General features: G+C 28.1%; 2 protein-coding genes across 2 annotated transcripts in view; one reads left to right on the forward strand and one right to left on the reverse strand.

Moving 5' to 3' along the window:
• Positions 1–13,645, forward strand: part of LOC132929160 (gamma-2-syntrophin) — a 42,788-nt gene extending 29,143 nt beyond the window's left edge. The window contains exons 2-11 of the mRNA XM_060994300.1: positions 3,015–3,102; positions 3,194–3,373; positions 3,994–4,150; positions 4,968–5,096; positions 6,268–6,333; positions 6,403–6,587; positions 6,657–6,815; positions 9,106–9,330; positions 9,995–10,198; positions 11,296–13,645. Of these exons, the coding sequence (XP_060850283.1) occupies positions 3,037–3,102; positions 3,194–3,373; positions 3,994–4,150; positions 4,968–5,096; positions 6,268–6,333; positions 6,403–6,587; positions 6,657–6,815; positions 9,106–9,330; positions 9,995–10,198; positions 11,296–11,412 (1,488 nt within the window). The 5' untranslated portion in view covers positions 3,015–3,036 and the 3' untranslated portion in view covers positions 11,413–13,645. The remainder of the gene's footprint in view (positions 1–3,014; positions 3,103–3,193; positions 3,374–3,993; positions 4,151–4,967; positions 5,097–6,267; positions 6,334–6,402; positions 6,588–6,656; positions 6,816–9,105; positions 9,331–9,994; positions 10,199–11,295) is intronic.
• Positions 13,646–14,998: 1,353 nt separating this feature from the next.
• On the reverse strand, positions 14,999–22,685 carry LOC132928309 (transcription elongation factor B polypeptide 3). Its single transcript, XM_060992889.1, has 9 exons — positions 22,357–22,685; positions 18,237–19,011; positions 18,048–18,163; positions 17,829–17,965; positions 17,669–17,763; positions 17,380–17,579; positions 16,964–17,110; positions 16,719–16,884; positions 14,999–15,600 (listed from the first exon to the last, which is right to left on the reverse strand). The coding sequence occupies exons 1-9, from the start codon at positions 22,447–22,449 to the stop codon at positions 15,533–15,535; spliced, it is 1,797 nt and encodes a 598-aa protein (XP_060848872.1). The 5' UTR covers positions 22,450–22,685; the 3' UTR covers positions 14,999–15,532.
• Positions 22,686–23,149: the final 464 nt, after the last annotated feature.

Here is a 23,149-nt window from a genome sequence, read left to right on the forward strand (position 1 = left end):
TATATATATACCGGCGGCAATATAACCGTGTATACTACTGTTATGTGTGTGTGTTATATTGAATAATAATAATACGTCCGCAAACACCAGACATTTAGTCGAGAGACTCGATCCCCTCCACTGTGTGTGCGGTGGTTATCATCGCGCCGCACACGACACGATTGACGACTGCGATGTATATATTATATGAATGACGACGATGTACTGTTATTACGCGTATCGATATACATGTATATATAATTATAATGTGCGAATGGTCCTCCTCGTCGCGAGTGCTGCAGTTTTCGAGAAAGGGGTCGCACGGGAATATGTATAACATAATATATATAGTTATTAAAATTACATTATTATATTTATATATGTATATACATGTGTGTGTGTGTGTGTGCGTATGAGGAAATACGAGTATATTATATTGTTGCGTGCGCGAACACATGTTAATTATTGTGATCGGAATCGAATTTTTTCGCATGTGGGCGACCTGTGGACCGTTAAGATTTTTTCTCTCGGGCCCCGTGTGACTTTTGCGGGAAATCAATCGTTTTTCGCCCCCGCCGCACTATATAAGGGTTCGATTAAACACTCGACGTTTTTTTTTTTTTTAATCTACAGCGGTGGCACACGTCTTGCTCGAATTCGACCGTCACGAACCCTGCAGATGATGCGGCGGACTGTACACGCCACTTTGAGCACGATCGCGATGGTGTATATATCGGCGGTGTGTGCGATCGCGGCCCTCGAACGGCGAGGCCGTCATTTTTCTCCTGTCGGTTTATCGCGCCAAGTACCACTATAAACGATACGCGTATAATACGTCACGACGATGTGTCAATGTGTAACGGAGCGTATAACGATTTTTATGACGTAAAACTATATTTTCTCGCAATTAGGCGAATCGCGGGCTGTCCCACGCTTTATGTCGTGTCGTGTAGTAAATTACTTTTTTTTTATCGGTTGTACACCACGAACCGTTTACCGTTTTCACATTACGCGCGCGCGGCGTTTTATTGCCACACGCAGTAGGTAATTACGGGGGAGTGATAATCTATATACAGATCGACACAATAATTAGTTACGACGAAACTATCTATCTATGAAAGATGTAAACGAATGATTAGATTATTATTGTTTTGCGCTATTTTTAAAAACGATTAATATTCAATAATAATTTCGAGTGTTTTATATTATATATAGTTATTGGTCAAGTACTTTCAATACAAGATTACCGTGATTATACAGATGATATTGTACCGAAGATTAACCATTTCAAAAATTTCATTTCCACTGATATATTTACCTTTTAAAATCTAAAATTAAGTGTAAGTACGTGGGTTTACTCGGAAAATATTGACTTTACCCAGAGTCATGAGTTTTATTGATATGTCTTATACCTATTATATATATATATTATGAGTCTTAGTTTATCCAATCGCTATCATAACACCCTAAAACGATTTTTGGTGTTCACAGTCATAACACTTTATTAAACATCAAATGTTTTTCACATGTTTTTAAATAATGTATTTATTTTTTCTTACAACAAATACATTAACTCTTTTTTTCGTTGCAAGTAGATCATACATATTAATAACCGCTTACTACGTTAAAAAAACATAAAAATGTTGGGTACTTTTTGCATATAAAACCCTTACCAAACCGTCATATATAACAGGGATAAATGTTTTTGGTGGATAGATCCCTTTCGAAAAACAAACAAACCGCAAAAATACAATATACTTTAATTTATTTATTCATCAAATTATATACAAGTAAATTGTATAATTAATTTATTAGGTAAATTTACCTATATTTTAGTATTTCATATACATAGATACTGATAAGTGATAATGCATGTAACCCTATCGAAAAACAAAATCCGTAAAAATACACAAAATACAATGAAATTGTTTTTGCATTTTGGCGATGTAGTTGAATAATTATAATTTGATTATAATATGTATATTTCTATATATTATATTTATTCAATACTGTAGTATAGTATATACAAGGTGATTCAAAATGTATGTTGCAGTCATTTTATCATTTAAATATTCATAATATTATAGAATGTTTAATACAAAAGTTTTTTTTTTTAGAAATATTTAAAGTGATAAATAATCATATTTTTTACAATATTTTAAAAAAGATTTTAGAGGTTAACTTAAGAAATTCAAATAAAAACTTATACTTTTTTTTGCAACGTTGATGTGAAAACAATTTTTTAGTATTTAGATTCTTAAAAATCGAAATTTAGAAAGAGTTATAATTTATGAGTATCTAAAGTTTTAAAGTTTATAAAAGCGGAGTGAAGTGGCATAGAAATACCTCGCAAAATGTTGTTTTACTATATTTTGCTCGTTTAAAATTAAAATATATAAGTATTAAAACTAAGGCTCTAAAGTTATAGAAGCTAAAATAGGCTAAATATGCACGAACAAATTGTATAAAATATTCATGAAAAAATGTAACCTAGTCCGAGTATCGATTATAATTATGTATCGAAATTCCAAATACTCGGAAAAAAATTCTTCGTATTATTATGATTCCAAAATATATAGTTTCTCATTTGAATTTCCTAAAATATTGTAAAAAAATTTAAATATGACTTATCATTTTAAACATTTCTTGATAAAACAACTTTTTTATTTAAATATTTTCCTTTTTATGAATATTTTATGTTTATATGATAAAATAGCTAACATGAATTTTGAATTGTCCTGTATTTATATTCAATTATATAATCAATTTTTATAATGAATTAAACACAGGATAGTACAAATAACATAAATGTGTATTGTGCATAATTTATAAAGTACTTTGTACTTACTTAATATAGTAGGCATGTATAATATTGTTTAATATTTGATATTATAATATTATATTATATTATGGTATATACCGCTACTATTTTCCTATGATTAATTTTTATTGTTTTATGCATAAATAATATAAAATATAACAAATATTGCCAATATTTCATAATTAACGAATTCTTATGTTATGTATTGTTTCAGTTGTGAACAGCTCGGAGAAATTATGCGGCTGAATTTAAATAGTACCCAAGAATCGGATATAAAAGAGGAGTGTCTGGATGGAGTTAAAGTAATAATATAATATATATTTACGCATAATGATTTTTCGTCGCTATTAAACACTGAGTTCGATCAAAAACTTAAATTAATAATACCATTAGGCAAAGACTGGATTAGTGCGAGTGAACGATTCCAATCGAGGTTCATTAACCGTAAGGTTGGTGTTGACGTTGGAATGCCTAAAACTTCAGAAACAAGAAGTTGTCGACAACCATCAGTCGTCATCGTCTTCATCATCTGAGGATACCATCGACAACTATCAACCTAGTCCAAACTATTATGTACGTAATTAAAAAAAAAAAAGATTAACATTATAATTTACATTAATTACAGCATTTGCCATTTTTGTCGTACATACTGCATGATACAATTTCCACGCGATTTAGATATATGAATTTTACGGTGTATAAAAGTGCTTAAGTATATTTTTTAACAATTTATAGATGACTTATAGGATCATTGAAAAAAAAAATTCGCATTGTATCGCAAGTCACAACACTGGTGAAAACTACATTGAAAATGTATGCGAAGTTACCCAATATTCTAATTTAATATTTTGGCTCACTCCATAAATAATATATATAATATATAAACTTGCCTATATCACGAAGTTCTATCACTGAATGCCCCCTTCTCTCAAGTTGACAGTCTCTATATTACATATAGATATAATTTGCGCTTATTGTAAGAAAAATTTACTGATTACACAAATACTAAATTTAAAAAAATATAATAATAAATATTCAATAGTGTTAAATACAATAATAATATATACAATGGTACTAATTAATAATCAAACTATGTTGTTCATTTCACTTTCTGTTTATACCTATACATAACATTATATATGTATATACAACTTCAGTAACACTTATAACACGATTTTTTAAAAACATTACAGTTGAGATATGTGACCGTGACCAGAAAAAACGGTAGCCTTGGAATAAGCGTCAAAGGTGGTCAAGAGAACAATTTACCGATATTGATATCAAGAATTCCCGAAGGAGGAGCCGCTTACCACACAAAAAGGTTATTCGTAGGAGATGCTATTATAAAAGGTATAGTGCCATATAATATTAGATTCGTAATTTTGATTCATTTTAAACATAAACGTAGAAGACATCCGTATTTTAACAAAATATCCACTCAGTATCGTTTTTCAGTACCTATATGTACCTACTTAATGGTTTAATATTACTTTCAAATAGATTATATTGTATAAAAAAAAATTCACCCCAATTGTTGTTGGTTCGTGTACAACTAAAAAAATAACTTTCTCATTTTTCTGTGCATATAAGTTAAAAAAACAATTATTATAGAGTGAACAATTTATTGGGAATACGTGAATTTTTTAAGTACAGCGTCAGTGTAGACTGTAGAGCATAAAATATTATAATATAAAAATGAAAATGTTTTATGAAATAATTTTTTTTAAGTTTAACTCACGGGTATACAGAAACAGAGTTATTCTAAATAAATACAAATGCATATAATAAATATGCATATACATTAGGTGATGCTATTTTCAAAATTATACGTGCATATAATATTATATATTTTTTTTTTTCTTGAAGGGGAGTATGAGAAATGGATGTTATGTTAATTTTAATACAAATTTTGTGCTTAAAGACATTTAATTAAAACACATAAAATCTAACGATGGTAATTTCCGTTTGTAACATATAATACCTCACTCAATAAATTTAATAATTTTGTAAAGGCTTTATATACCTACCAGGGTGGTGCACACCCCCTTCAGTCACCTCCATTTAGCTATGAATTATGAGTGCATAGTGAAAAGCTGTTATAATGTATAAATTATATCAGTATATTTTATATTTTACTATTATGATTAATGAATTTTATTTAAAACAGTGAACGACCAGTTGATCACAAACGCTTGTCACGATGCAGCTTTACACATTTTGCGGAATTCTGGAAATCATGTTACATTATTGGTCAAACACTACAAAGCTGCAGCACCTTTTTTATTAGGCGCAAGAGGTATTTATTTATATTACTAATTTGTTTTATTTAAGTAATTACTTTATCATATAAGATTTTGTAATGTTATTAGTAGTGTTCAAAAATTACCAATAGCAAAATAAAAATAAGGCAAGGTTCTACTACACTTCTAGTAAAAATTATAGCAAGTAAATATTTTACAGAGCCTAAAAATGTTGGATATAAGTGGGTTATAGGATGAATGTGATGATGATGGTATGAAATTTTAAATTTTAAAGTTTGTACCTATGTTAAAAGAATTTACTATTGCTAATTGCTATAATTTAAGTACTAATAAGGAGCATAGGTCATACAATGAAGGCATATATTGATTGAAAAAACCTTAGTGTACTTGTGTCTTGTTCAGTATATTCAGTATATTATAAAGTTTTGTTCAGTGTACACCTATTTTGTTAATAAGTATATCTAACAGAGCACTAATCGGGTAGGTATTAAAAATCGCGCTTGCGTGATGGTAACAATAAAAAATAATATTGTAAGTGTCACGATTTGTTTTTTTTTTTTAAATTATAATAGATATAAGAAAAATAGGTATATATTTTAATGTAATCTAGAAAACACTTTTAAAAATAAACTTGTTTATAATAAAATACAAAATTATCTATTGTACAAGGTAAATTGTGTTATGAAATTTCCTAAATATTCTAAACATATAAAAAACATAAATTATCAGTTATTATTTGTATTAAATATTATAAATATATTATAATTTTACTTGGAAATTATAGGTATATACTTTTAATACGTACCTAATTGCTTATTACTTAAAATATAATTAATTATAGGTATTATTTCTACGTTTAAACATGTCATTAATAATGATAATTAATCGTTGAGAAATCGCATCCTCATCTCCACTTGCATTAATTAATTTATGTCTTATACGATAATTTACGTAATAATTAAAGTTTGATAAAGATAGTAAATTGTCATCTATAATAATATATTCATATACACTTAGGTATTACTATATAATATAAACAATATAATGAAGTCGTCTAAGAGTCTATGTATATTTTATACCTAATAAATTACATCATAATTTTTAGACTAATTTATAAAAGTTTAAATTAAACATCTTGATAAACATTTACCATAGGCAATAAGCCAATGACTAATGAATAATAATATATAATCATAATTATTTTAGGGAAGAACAACAACAATAACGGGGAAAGTGACACAGAAGATGGACCATGGATGGATTATCTTATAAGTACGATTATCTTAACAGTTCCGTATACGTACATATTTGTATATTTAACGATTTTAATTTTGTATTCAGTACCACTGATGATGGGTTATGTAACCAGATATGTGCAGGGTACGGACAAACTGCGGCGAAACGGTTTCGAAGTGCACGGCATGAACGATCTTAATTCTACTATAATACATTGCGATAATGTCAAAAGTTTGTCCGAATGGGTTAAACTTATTTCGGAGAACATTTCAAATCTCGCAGAAATACAAGTAGCTAACTAAGCCGTTATTCCGTCGATGTGTCGATAGCATCAATAATATGTTTTTTTTTCTTTTCAGATTAAACTCTACAATTTAAATTTTGGCATCAACGAGAAAATCGAGTACATGGGATGGGTAAACGAGGGTGTGCTAAACAATAACCATCCTTGGCAAAGTTACTGCGCAAGATTCATGATAATAAGAGGTCGTGACGTACTGCTTTTCGACACACCACCGGTAAGTGTCATTTAAACTTGATGGATACAACGGTTTGACATTTTTTTATACCTAGCAGTGTTATAAATATTTCATTCGTCTGCATACATGTGTGCACATGCGTACACATCACTGACATATTTATTCGATATATAAAATTCTACGTCTGCCCATATTTTACCTTACCGTCGACGATTTATGTCTTATATATTATACAGTTAAACGTTAAACCTCCTTTAAAACGGATTCGCTCGGAATCAAGTGATTTTTCAATAGTAAAGAAGTTTCCATTAAAGAGAGACTAAATTTACGGGATATAGGTTACATGAGACTATTGTTATTTTTTAGGGGATCGGTTATAAGATGTTTTACTTTACATTGTGTACTAGTCTACTCCGTCAACACGCCACCGGGAAAATAAATTACTGTAGGTATCTACTACCTATGTGGTTCTATGTAATCTAACATAATCTTATAAAGTACCACCTCGCCTTAAATCTATATTGTTATATAATATTATAATATTCAGTGTTTTGCATAATATTTGTTCATTAAATATTATACTAATCTAGCTATAAAAGCTACATAGGTACAACACTATGTATTATACTTGTAAGTTGTAATACTTTACAAGAAACAAACTTCGAATAACTTTTGAAAATAAATGATTCAACGTATTTAAACATTTTTTCACCAGCTAATTTTAAGTCACTATTTTAATAGTAGATATTATATTATTAAATGTTATAACTGTTTACTGAATTAATTAGAAAATGAACCAATCGACATGCACTATATTTTATGTATATAACCCATGAACATGGTTTGTTGTAGTACTTCAAATATACATGTTGATGTAAATGTATATCGTTCGTTTAATAGGGCTTATTAAATATACTTAATTGAAAGTTCACTCCATTAAACGCACAGAGCATAAATATAAAGTGTGCATTGGCCATTGAGTGACGTAGGTATTGTGTTTCATCACGTAACTGATAGGCAAGTGGTAACTGTTTGGAGAGCTAATTAGTAATTTCAGGAGTCAGGACTAATTGAACCACAATACCACCGTACACCTACTTCTGACAAACGACGTTATTATAATTCGAGAAATTGTTGGTGTTATATTATAAACATGAAGTCGTTTAGAAACTTCGATTCATAATGCATAACTTGATCGCACACTAATATTATAGTCTACAAAAAATAAAATATCTTGGATGTATGTTATGGACACGATATTACATCGATTTTACATTGGTGTTATACTGTTATTCACTTTGTTAGTTAGCATTACTATTAAATTAATTATGTCACAGAATTTACCGAGCTCAAATTATCTACCCGCAGGAAACTTTTGTCAACAATATATAGTCGATTATATTATGGATATTAAATTACGACTACCTATTAACCTATTACACATTATATACTTAATACAGATATGTTTTGTCCTCTCGGATAATCTGGTTTAAAAAAATATCTGCAGAGCTAAATGCTTAAATTGCTTATATTAATATATGGGTATTAGATTAAATGGTGTAACTATTGTAAATATTTGCCGGTAGGGTATCTATTATAAAAACATTCTGCATACTTTAATTATGTTTATATATTATATAGACTATATTGTCTATATTATGTACACTGTATACAGTATGCTTATCACCATATTTCGTTCAATAATGAGTACAATAAAATTCTGATTTTTAGAATTTTTAAATAACGACTATACTTTCAAATACTCGGATATTTATATAATTTAAGGAGTGCTATTTGGCGAAAAAAACATTCTATTTGTTATACACAGATAGAATCATAAAATGTTAATAGATTAATATTATTGATCAATGATTACTATAATTTTTAATTCATTATAACCTCTATAGTCTATATTCTCCAAATCTATTATCTTCAGTGCACAACATTAAAATACTTTAAAACTTTCCATTCAAATGAAAACAATTTAAAAAAAAAATCAGCTTTACAATTTACACGAAAACAGTTGATACGTGTTACGAAAAAAGTTGGTACGTAATTTGAAAAAAAAAGATTGATAAATAGAAATTATTAATTAAATAAAGTATCCATATATTTTTTTAATTTAATATTTAAAATTTTGTTTGAGATATTATAATTTTCTAAAGAAAACTCCTACTCGTTCAAAATGTGTTTTAAATAATATTTTCTAATTCATTAAAAAATACCCTCTCCCCCCATCACCACCATCCGCCACAACCCCTCTTGTCACAGTGGTTCGAAACTATAGAATCGATAGTATAGATTTTTATACGTATAATATGTCATACAGATGTCCATTACGGAATGGCTGGATTGCGGCGTCGTGTACAAGCTGTACGAGTCCATGTTGAGACTAGTGAAGGATGCAGAAAACGTGGATCAGAGGCAAAATTGTTTTTTACTACAAACATCCAACGGAGTGTCCCGGTACTTTTCAATGGAAACCAAACAGGGTCTACTGGATGTACAGTGCGCGTGGCATAGGTCGATATGCACGTCCATGATGCACATCAAAGTAAATATTTCGAATTTTAACACCTATTATACAGAGCAAATAGTTGTATTTGCTGGAAAATACGTATAGATTATGCGAACGAATTTTCGAAAAATATAAATATTGTGAGTGGGCGAGTGGCATTGCGGCAATCGACGCTATAATCATCACCATGGGTAATTAAGTATAGTCCGTTGCACTATCTACGTATGTATAAAACATGCGGTGGTCGCCATACTAATTGTCTCTGCAGTCAATTCGTGTTTTCATTGTATTTATATTTAATATAATTTGAAGGAAATAATATTTTTATAGTTATTTTAATGTAACTATTTTTATTTTTAAATATCAGCAATAAAAGTTTGTTAAAAAAAAAATTAATTTGTGACTATTATCTGTGTTTCACATAGATTTTTTGTAAACGAGTGAGAAGATTTATTGAATATTATGATAAATTAGGGTCCCAGTTTGTATATGAGTTTCCAAAATACGGTTACAAAAAAATATTTACAATAATAAATTTCAAATATTGGATTTTCATACCTAAATCTACCACCAGGCACCAATCACTACGTTTCGTATAATATTATAATTTACCCTTTTACTAAATGTTAATTGAATATTTAATCATTTATGTAAAATTATCGCTCTAAAATATTAAAATTATATTTTTACATTTTCACAGAGCAGAACATTCTACGTGCTGTTCGGTAACAACCAACAGCCATCGAACTTGATACTGGACTGGGATAACGGATTTACATTATACGACAACTGGACGAATTCGAATGTTTGGACGTACAAGTTTTCTGAGCTCCGTGGATCCTCAGACGATCACATTTCCCGTCTAAAACTTCATTTTAATGATAATGGCTGCATCGAAACAAAGGTTGTACAAAATGCAACATTATTTAACATATCGTCACGGTCAGACGTACCTAATTATAAAATAATAATGTCAGGATGTCATCATATCCAGTCCCTATTTTTGTGAGCAGTAGCAAATGACAAAAAAGAAGTATACGTATGTGTTTACTAGTCACAACTCTTAAAAGATGTTTGTTTAGATATGCTAAAAAAAAAATGGTTAAGTGTGTACGTAGTAGCAAAATGTACAAAAAATAGAGATTATAATATATGTTTTATAATAATAAACCTTAATAATACCTCTATTATACTCTATTATAATATAATAATATATATAGGTATATTATACAGGTTAAATTCTTAATAAGAAAGAGTATGTGTGACTTAAAATGACAAAAAAATGATTTTAATTAAAAAAAAATATATTAATGCTTCTAAGCATTTCGTACATTTTTTTTATATTACAAGTCAAAATGTATACACACTAATTATTATGCATACAAAATACAAATTAATATAATAATAATCTACTCGGAGTTAAGTTTTAATATTATTATACTACTATAATGGTAACAAGGGTTAAGTAGAGTCAGTCTATATAGTATGACACTAATCTTTAACATGTTCATTGTGTATATCATCAGAATTCTGAATTCAGAATTAGTAACTATTGTTTTTAAAACAATGGTATTTGTCTAATGAATTATTGTTTATTATATTTCATGCAAATTTAATTGAAAATTAAAAAAATAATTTTTTAATACAAATTTCATTAACATCTGTAGCTGCTTGCAGACATCCCTCCTCCCCGTGCAATTATTGTCAGTATATACATAGTATATTATAATGCATTTATGTCATAGAATACTGCAGGGTGATCAGAAATCCGTGTGGCAATATAAAAATAGCAATAATTGGTTCTCCTTCTCTCCAGTAATAATAATTATAATATCATATAATGCAGAGTATTCAAATGTTATAATATCGTTACGATTTGTACGATACGGATTTCTGGTCGTCCTGCTGCAGTTCCAAAATTTTATGTCGTCAAATATTGTGATCGCCTCACACGAGAAATCGATTTTTATTTTATTATTTTTATTTTTTGTATCCATTTAGGAATTGGTCTGTCAAGACCTGCAGAGCTTGCTGTTCTGCGTGCATGCGTTCCTGACCGCCAAAGTGGTGTCCGTAGATCCTTCGTACCTGAACACCGAAGGGATTCAACAGCTGTAAGACGTCGCTGGCAACTGCAGTAACTGCACTTAATCGATAACGTTGTGTATACCATTACAATATTATACAATTCATAATACTGTGTTTATGAATGTTGCCGATTTACGCGCCATCCGTGTTATGTATACAATATATATATACATATAGACTCAGTTATATAGACGATTGTGCATATACTAGTATATTTTACTATTATTATATGGTTGTTTATAATTAATAGTCACTGATATTATAATAATGTATATTAGGAAACGTCTTAAACTTTGTTATGTGTTAGCGTTTCAGGCCGTCACCGCGTGCTATAATAATTACCTACCGTATATATACGGTTGTATTATAATATAAAATACCACCTACCTTCAATAGACTTATTATATTGTATTATTTGACTTCTATCATGGCAATATCGCCCATTATTAATATATGGGCATCTACCACTGCTATACGTGACAAAGTTCTGCATTTTTAATAGTACGCCTGCATAGAGTTTGTGCTTACGTCGCGCAATCGAGGCGAGGTTGGCGAGGTTAGCGAGATTATTGTTATTATTAATTTTGATAACCCGAAATTTGAATATTTCGCCTTACGGTGCAGCACTACCTAAGGATGTAAATGCATTTAGCCATCAAGGGTTGACATTCTGAGGAGTGAGCTACTGCAGCTCTTATACCAAAAACTATTAGCTTAAAATAATCAGTAGCAGTCCATCCTTTACAAATCATCGCACATTTTATATTTTGGGAAAATCGAAGAATGATGTATTGGTTTTACACAGACGTGGATTCTTTTTGTTTTATATTTATGTGTGACAGAGTGACACAATCTTGAGCCAAGTAAGCCAATCATAGAAATAGCCTACCCAGAATTGTATACACCCACCCACCACTATTATCATACCAGTATTTTTTTAATATAAATTGCTATTACGAAAATGATTTACTTTTAACATAAGTGTAGTAAAAACCTAAAAGACTATTTAATTGTCAAATATTATTGTTAAATCTTAGTCAGGGACTCAGGGTGTGTGCAGTATGCTCTCCAAACACCCAAGACCCTATATAGTTGCATCACCGCGGTTAAGCCTTAATCTTATTTAATAATATGATACTTAATTAATATTAATATCACATTGTTCTTGTAGAGGCTGCAATAAACAATTAACACAGGGTAGATTATGAGGATATTTCAATTGGGGGCGAATATAAAAATTCTTTACATCTTTCGTAGAACAATGATAAATTATTGTATTATTAGTTACCTATTACCATAATAGTGCGCAAAAATGTCAGAAAAATACATTTTTTATAGCATGATATATATTATGTATCTCTATAAGTTTATATATTTTTTTTTATCAATAATTCGAGTTGTGGTTGTTAATTAGTTTGTTGTGATTAATGAGTAATTGTTTTTATATTATAATTATAATTCATAACATTTTACATACCTATAATTTAACGTCTCATTTAGATATCAGACTGTGAACATAATAATATATTTAGGTATATATATTATATTATGATACCTACAATATATGTTCTTCATTTTGTCATTTCTTCATTATACATAATATAGGTACTGGTTGTATATATAAAATGGCTAGGAAATGTTCAAATTGTAAAAACTGTAAGACATTTTCAAACTCTTGAAATATACTGTACCTATATAAGTATAAAAAAATATTTAAGCTTAAAAACAAACGCACCTACATAATAATATGTACCGTTTGCATTGTAAATGTATAGAATTTAAATAATTTAATTATGGTATTTGTAAGCGCAGACGCGTTGTTACTGGTAAAATATAATATACCAAATAATTATTATTTATTAGGTAGTTTGTGACTAATTGTCATAATTATTGCATATTAGATCATTTTAAATAAAGATTATTTTTTCTGTGTTATTAAAATATGTATGTAAACAATATAGACACTCATAAAAACTTAATTAATGTTTTCTTGTTTAGAAACTATTAATTTATTTGGTGAATAATTAAGGTTGTGAACTGTAAAGTTTCTTAATATCTATATCTATTTTTCAACTAGTACATGTTTATTATTTTAATTACTCACACATGTCACGTTGTACCGTATACCTACCTACTATTTGTACTAAAATCAGTTGTAAAATAAGTATGCAAAATACAAACAATATTATTACAAGCCACAAATTCGTTGATATAATAATAATAATGATAATAAAAAAAAATGGTTTACTTTGTCTTTATGAAATGTGTTATAATTTTTTTATGTGCCTAGCAGTCTAATATATATATATTACATAACATAGGTACCTACATATTTACATTTTACATACGATATAGATTATGGATTAATAGAATTTTATTATTTTATAAAATTGTATTTTTATTTGAACAAGGTATACCCATTATAAAAATATATTTTGTTATCTTCATCAATATGATAAAATGAAACTGTATCGTATTAAAAAAAAAAAATCACCATGTAAATAATAGGTACTGTATCGCCATATCGGAACCGGAAGAAGAAAATAAAAAAAATTTTGTCATGCAAAAATACAACTGGTTTAGAATATCGAAGACTTTACTCGATGACTGAATAATGTTTTATTTACAATAACGTATCGATATAATCCGTGAGAACATGACGGATATCAATAAGCTAAGTACCTACCTATATTATGTCGAGCAGCTAGCATTATAAATAGAAAACGTTATGGAGTACCTACAAATCCATATCTATTGTCAGTATATAAATAAAATTAACTACAAACAATTGTTTTTATGCTTATAAAAAATATGTGCACTAGTAAAGTAGTAAATTTAATAAGACTTTTGACTTTTTGAGTAGGTATCATTATTTGAGCGAGATGCGTATCCTTGGCGTTGCTGCAAATCCTTTCAAAAGCATATGGTTCCGTTGGAGCTGGAACAAGTTAAGTTCCTCACGTGCAGGCAGTAAGTATAGCTATGTCGTCTATTAACTGGGCAATAAGAATAAATGCGTTTTTCGTCGAGACATCTTTGGAGACGGTTGTTATAAGTATAAGTATAAACTCCGATTATTACAGTATTTTTATTAGGTATTTAAGTCGAGATGTGAACATGTTTCATTTCGCTAACGGACATTCTGGTTTTTAAGGCACTACGGGCTCCTTTATTATTACGGGACGCGCAGTGCAAACGCAAAGGTAAACATAAACTAATAATTATCGTTACAACCGCAATAATGACGGGGTCAGAATGTCTGCAACTCGCAAGCGCGAGTGTTCGTTATAGTTAGGTTGTTAGGTACTATTTAAAATTTTAGAATAAATAATATCAGTTCCAATAAAGTATCTAATAGTAAATGGAAATTATGTAGTTCATTGTCGGGCTATCGAATCGTGTTTGGACATTTTATTCTAACCGTTATTTTTAGGTCATCGATTTCCGGGCACTACTTCACCTGCGTGATTGCCCATCCACTAGCAATACGGGCACAGTCCACAGTAGTTACCTAATACACACAAATGTCACAAATTGATTTTTCTGAAAGTACCTGCAATTGAGTCAAATACTAAGTGTAGTATTTAGGTTATTGTATGATTTCATTGAGTATATATTATAGAAAATTGAATAATAATTGTATATTGTATAATTATGTAACAGCTACAACTCGCCGCTCAACGTGTTACAGTATATAATTATCATACATAAAGCTTGATGACTTGTTACGGAAAATTGAAATTACATTTAAAAAATGTATAATTTTTAATAATTAAACTCACAATTTGTTGAAAAAAAAATGTATATAATAAAAGGAATTAATTATGGTACCTTACTATGTCTAGGTAATAGGTATTAAAAATAGAATCAATACTTAATAATACAGTATTACAATAATTAATTAGAATTACAATGACCGTGTTTATAATTACATCTATAATAGAATAACGACAATAAAGTGTTCACATTGCGAAATCTTAACGCTAATTAAGAATTAAAAATAAAATAAATTCAGAATTCAATTCATCACAGAAATACATATTACCAAATCTTAGAACCTTCGTGGCAGATACGTTTTAATAAAAATGTATACATTAAATATGTATGTATGTAGGGAAATACTATTATTTCAAGTTAGACATGAAGTAATTTAACGCCTGCGTGTAGATTTTATGAGTTGTAACGCCTTTTGCATCAAAGGAGCTTTTTTCTTTTTCACTAAAATCATAAAAAAGAAAATTACATACAATTTATTATTATTTATAAAATATAAATCAGAAAAATGTAAGCATATTGATATATAATTATAATTTAGAGGAAGCCATAAAAATCTTTTATCTTTATCAATCATTCAAATATCATGGTAAATACTAAATTTACTTTTAAAAATTTATATGTTCAAAAGTAAGCAATCAGTCATTTTTACTAAAAGTAACATTAAGAGAATGTCAATATTTATCGTAAGTGAAAATATATTTGTTCTCTTTCTTAGATCCAAAAACAACATAGATAAAATACATTAATGTAAAATAGTTTTTATTTTATGATTTTTGATTAATCTTAGAGTAAATTCACTTATTAGAGAAATTATAGTGTATTATAGTTTTGAAGGTTTGACATACTTATTAGTTATTTTATATTTTATTTAAAAAAATAAAAAAATAAGTTTGTGCATTGAAATGGATATTAAATTGTTTTAAGACAATATTTAAAAAACATCAATATCATACCCTTAAAAATATGTTTACCGACTTACTGTCAATTTTTTGTAACAGGTTATTTTACACTAAGATTACTCAAAAATATAAAAAAAATGACTGCATGAATATTTATACATAAATGGGATAGAAAACGAAATAAACAGTAAACTGACATTGTTTTAAAAGATGATTATTATTTAATTATATTAATTAAACTATCATTCAATTACTGTTTTTTAATCAGAATAATAAAGTTAAGGTTGTTTGGTGCATATTTATTGTTTTAAAAATTGAAATTAGATTTCACAGAAATGACAAGTTATTGTGTTAAACTGTTCAGAATGTAAATAAAAATATCTATTTAGAAGTTAAAAGAATCAAAAATAATTGATTTATTGTAAATTTTAATTCATTAACATGAACAACACAATCTTTCTAAGTATCATACCGAAACAATTCATACTCCAAACCATTTAATAATATACGTAGAATGCACGCGCAAGTTTTAAGAATAATGACCTTCATTATAATATTTTTGAATACGAATAAAGGTCTCAAAGAAAATAATAATTAACATCTCGAAAAATATGAAATGTAATGTAATGCAATATAATATAAAATAGTTTCTATTCATACTCGCACTGGACGGCGAATGGGCAGAAGTCAGAGCAATTGGTACACCAGTAGCCATAGTGGTGGATCTCTTGTTGGCAGACAGTGCTTCAGCAGTAGAATGTCCTCCCATCATAGATTTGTTTAAGATATTACGCCTAGTATCAGCAGAAGCCGTTTGGAATTTTGCCTGTAAACGATAATACAAGTGCACAAGGCAATTAGAATCAAAAATTTTACAAAAAACATGTTATAACTAAATAATTTGCCTGTTTTTTAGCAATGCCGCGAGGTGGTTTAACAGTTGAGTCAACGTATGCTAGTTGTGTTTTTCTAACAGGCGTGGACGCAGCTTGATTTGCATTTATGTTCCGCCGTAGTTTGGCCAATTTTGTTTCACGTTCTTCTAGGCATCTCTAAATATCATTGTACCATATTATTATATTCATCATGTTAAGTTTTAAATATTAATTTTAGAAATCATCCCAATTTTACTTAGTAAAGGATATTTTTATGTTAAAACTTTTTATCAAACAAAAACATGTAGGTATGTATTTAAATTGCTGTAATAGAGAATACAACGCCATTAAAATTTAAAATAGATTAAAATAGAATTTTATACAAAAATAAAAACAAACTTATACTGTGTGTAAATGATTTTGATAAATAATTAATTTATAATTACTATATAAAAATTTCTCCATGGTTCATTTTTATCTGGAACTTTATTGCGAAATTCTTTTTTGCAATGGTACTCCCATAATACTCCAGTATCTTCAATCAAATAATCATTGAACTGTTCTAAGGTATATAACTGATCAGGGCTAGCGTGTTTCAATATTGGCTCAAGTATACTAAACGGAACTCCACCAGTGTATTCCAAAGCTAAACAAAATTGAAAATGTTTAATAAATACACGTCTATTATTTGTAGGTAAGATAAAACATGATTTTGTATACAAGAAATATATTTACCATCTAAATTGTCCTTAATAGTTTGGATACAGAAATCAAGTAATCTAGGAACTTCAGTATAGATTGAACTCTTATTTCCAGAGTACACTTTTGTCCTGTAAAATATTATATTTTAGAAATAAAAATGACTATAAACAAAATATTTTATATACTCCAATACCTCATATTTTTTGTTGTCATAATTTTAGCCAACGGATCAAGATCTTCTGTTTTCTTTTTCTTTACATCTAATTGAGATAGTGGTTTATAGTTAGCAATTAATTCTTCGGGATCTAAATTAAATGGTGCCAATGGACTCTAGAATTAGGTATATAACAATGATTAACATAGTAGTTTTTAAATTTTTGAACATAAAAATTTTGTTTAAAATTATACTGACTGGTGGCATAGAACTAGATTCTCGCTCTGAAGACATTGATCTATCTCTATACTTGGATTTAATTTGTTTCTTTTTAACTATTTCTATACCTAGTAAAGCTTCTTCAAATGTTTTGTCTGAAAAACATTATATAATAAATAAATCAAAAATAATTAATTTGTATATAAGTACATAAGGCGCTCAACTTACTACTGCTATTACTACTATGAGTACTATGGTTAGTACTAGTTGAAGGCTTAGATTCTTCCTTGGTTTTATCCTTACTACTTTTTTTCGAATCACTTTTATCTTTATGACCTGACCTTGATTCATTTTTGTCCCTATGAGAGTGAGATTTAGATTCAGATTTATGAGACGATTTATGCTTATCTTTTTTTTTGTCTGAATGTGAACTTTTTTTCTCTTTTTTAGTACTTTCTTCATAACCATTAATATGTTCTCTATGAGAAGTTGTTGCAATATGTTGTGCAATCTCACATATTTCTGGTTCTGTTTTAATTTTGACATTTTCATACTTATAATCTTTTTTTACTTTCTTTGAGACATGTCCATCTCCTTGCTCATCTGTTGAATTAGAATAAGATTCCTTTCGTTTTTTATTGTCTTTATCTTTTTTACTTTTTTTATGCTTTGATTTTTCATGATGTCGATGGTGAGATGATTCACGGTCACTTGAATCATAGTTAATTGTATTGATTACTTCTGGTTCATTGATAAATTCTTCATTATCTTTTGGTGAAGATACGTCATGATTTTCTTCATCAGAATTATCATCTCTTTTATAGAAATTTTCAGTTTCTTCAATTTTTACCACATTTTTCCATTGAATAACTAATGTTTTGGCTGATTCTCCAATGTTGCCATCATATTTTCTTAAATTGTTGACCACTCGTCCAATTCCAGTATTTTGTAAATTTTGAACAGTGATAGGAAGTTTAGAAAGTTTAGTTATACATTTCATTATCTAAAACAGAAACAATATTATTTATTAATTATATATATTTTTTTATAATATAACACAAGATGTATTTCATAATTTATAGTTATTTTATTATCAATTCTGGTAGGATTAAACCTTAATCATTGATCATAAAATTAAATACTATTATACTAGAATTTATGACTAACTGTAATATGCATAGATTAAATAGTAGTTATTACTCAACCATAATATGTATGTATATTTTATATAAAGAAATAGGTACAGTGCTTAAAAAGAACAAAGAAAGCTTGAATTATATTAACTCATTATATTTTTTATAATTGATAATAGTAATAAGAAGAATATGAATTTTTTACATTTACAATTTGTTTTTAGGAAATAAAATTTATTACAATGTATAACTTTTTAAATACATTTTAGTGCAATTTTAAGATATTTTTAATCATTAATGCAATGGACTTTAAACACTGTTCAATGCATAATGTTTGAACCATATATACATGGATCAATTACTAAATTATATAAAAAGGGAAAATGGATTAAAATTAACATTTTAAACTATAATCTACTTATCAGAATTTGAAACAGAAGTATAATTTATTACATATTATGTAGTAAATTCCAATATTTATGCTTTAAAATATTAAAATATAATTTGTATACCTATATACTTTATTTTTTTTTTTAATGAAGCCTATTGTAATATCTTAATCAAACTATTTTATATTGTCAAAATAAAAAAGTTTATTGGAATTTAAAAAATAAATAAACAATTAAAAATGGTTGGTATTAAATTTTTTATTTACTGTAACTATTTAAAATTAAATTCAAGTCTTTCTTTATAAATATATGTACTCAATAAATGTATATCATTTTATTTCCTTATCTTAAAATTCCAAACTAAAGTGTGCAGATTGTTGTAAAAAATATATTGTTTATAACATAAATATTAAAAGTGGGATAAAAATTATACATATTGTGTATTTAAAAATTCTAAAAACAGTAACCTTGATCTACTGACCTAATGATGCACTTTATTATATAAAACTACAAATTATACAGGAACTTTCACTAAGCATAAAGGTATTGATAAATAAGTAAGTATAAAATTGCAGGTAAATGGTAAAAACCGACTTGGAAAAAAAATGTTAAATTAAATTATTTATAAAATAAAATTTTTTATAGTTTTTGATGATTTCATATACTATTTATATAATTATAAATTATTTCTAAAAATAGCTGCGGATATTAAGATTATTATTGTCCTACAATTTGGTAGTCATCGATAATATTATGAATATAGCTTTCATATTATATAATATTTGTGATTTTTATGAAAAAATAAATTTGACTTTTGAAATCTTATAGATTTTCACTTTAATTTTTTTATCCTAAATTAAAAATTGTATAAAATACTATTTTATTCATATATTTCTTACAAAGCGTATTAACATAGATTGATTCACTTATTATAAAAAAATGACAATTTAAAAATAAATATAGGTTACAAAAGTATTGAGATATTAGTTGGATAAAAATAAATTGTTTAATTTATAAATGTATTACTTAATTATATATAATAACTGAATTAAACTCATAACCAATATGTTATAATTTTGCATATTATTACAATGTTCTTTGCATCCCTCGTGGAGTACTTAGAAACAATTCCGGATCACGTAATATAAATTGTTTATGAATTTTTGGGATAATTAGATAATACTAAAATTTTCATTATTTATTTTTATTATTATTTCAGTTATATTATTTTAAATTAAATAGTGAACTAGAATCATCGAAATTTGATAAATAAAATTCATAAAACTGTAATTTAACTTAAACCTTTGACTTAATTATACAAGTATTTTTCTTATATTTACTTTCTTATTATTCCATCTTGAGAAAAATGAATTTAACAGAAAAATAAATAAATATTGTACTTTACAAAAAATGATTATTTGCACTCGCTTTGGGTTTAAACATGTATTATCATTTCAAACACATAAAAACACTAATAGTCTACAATAATAATCCAAATTTGATAAAAAAAAAAAAGGGTATATGTTAGAATTATTATAAAAAGTTTATAACAATCAACTTCAGAAAATTTTTTAAGGATAATTTAAGCCATTCTATTATTATGTTTTATATATATTTCATTATCAATGTTTGTGATTATTTTTCTTATTTTATAATATTAGGTTTTTCCTAATAATTATTTCATACAATTTAAATTTTTTTATCCGTTAACCTTTTATACAATTAATCAAAATAGGTAATGTTAACCTATAATCAATTACCTATGGATTGGTTTCTCCATCAACACATTGGATCTGTTTCATAAAAGTAGGCCATTTTTAGTAAAAGTAATTTTTAATTTTTAACAATTTACATTGCATTTTCTAAAAACTACTATACACTTTTAAATGGTTTCAGAGCTATAATTCTATTTCCTTATTTTAATTCTAAAATTTAACAAGGAATGAAGTAGTACAGTCATAATTAATTTATAGTCTATATTTACACCAGTAGTATTTTTAACTTATAAAATATATGTGTTTGTTGGGAATAATATGCAGGTCACAATATCAATGTACAGGCCTAAAAAAGGACGACAATTTAAAAATGCAAATGAGTATATTGAAAGATAATTGATATCAAAATAATATAATACCTAGAAGTATATACATCTTAACTATACAAATATGTAGGTTAGTGCTGAATAGGTTATAATAGGGCTAATAATTTAACAATGGATAATTTTACATTAAATATACTTGGATAATCTGTGATAATTAAATAATCAATTTTGTGTCCATATTGCTTTATAAAATAAGATATTATGAGAAATCACCAATTATCAAAAATAATATTGAATACAAAAATATTTGAGAAATAAAATACTAATAAAAAAGTAGGTAAATTAAATATTAAGCAAAACAATAAAAGATCAAAAGACAACAAAATGTCTATAGACAAATAGGTATGTCATTTCAATAAAAACGTATGTGAAACAGGCCTATTTTTTTTTTTAAGAATATCCTATCAAAATTATAATGAGGAAATGTTCAAAGGTGTAAGGAATAATATTCTTATGGACGATGACAGTTTATGTGACTTGAAGTCCACATAAGAATTGGGTTCGAGTGTCGAGTGACATATGGAAATCGAGAACCAACATGTTTTAAAGACATGGGATCCAGTTCGAGGCGCGTTTTACCGGTTCAATAATCAATTAACTACTCTAACTTGGGGTCTTTATTTTTTTCGTGAAACCTAACGCGTCAACAAGCATGCGAAATCGGACAGCCATCAAAGGGAGCACACCAGCAAGGGCCTCTTATAAAGTCTCTTACGAGTACGCACCTTGTCGTTGTCGTTGGATTCGGTGGCCCTGCCGATGTGTCTCTTGTAGTGTTCGATCACGCCGTTGAGCTTATGCATTTTGGAGTCCTCCATCTTCACCCCGACTCGCCGGACGACGTGTCGTGCGTACGTTTGCACTTTGAGGTGCGAGAGCCGTTTCAGTCACGAGAGCGGCACGCTCAACGGCTCAGTGGGGGAAGGAGGCGGCCACCGAACAGTCCTGATGCGTCGTACGTGTCGCTAACTACTTCAGTCAGAGTGTCGCGTTACCGTGTAGGTCCGCGGTGGACATCAATAATCGTGAAACGAATGATTTTGTGTTCGTTGAGGTTTATCACCAAAACGTAAGCAAAGATCAGCTGATGGCGAGATACACATGACGTCCTATCATAGTCATACGTTTTATCACCGTTGCCGTAGTGATAAACGCGGTGTTGTTACCGCGATACCGGTTCTAAGACTCAGCTGTTAATATTTTACTGTGGAATGAAGGTGCAAACGATGTCGGGAAATTGTGCATACGGAATTTAAAATAATGAAATTGTAAAAAGGGCTACGGGTAGTGAGTGGGTGTACATTCAAATTTCAAACGTCTTTATGGCGTCTCTTTTCTATGGTTACGACTCGCTAAGAAATATAAAATACTATTATTAATTATTATTAAGAAGTATCTAATAATGCACAGTACATGGTACCGAAGAGAAGACAATGTCTAACTAAAAAATAAAGATTGAGATTTCGTGTTCATTGCCCCTCCCCCCCCCCCATCGATTGCGATTTAAGTACAATCGTA

The sequence above is a fragment of the Rhopalosiphum padi genome, chromosome 4, assembly GCF_020882245.1.
Source record: "Rhopalosiphum padi isolate XX-2018 chromosome 4, ASM2088224v1, whole genome shotgun sequence".
Classification (NCBI taxonomy): domain Eukaryota; kingdom Metazoa; phylum Arthropoda; class Insecta; order Hemiptera; family Aphididae; genus Rhopalosiphum; species Rhopalosiphum padi.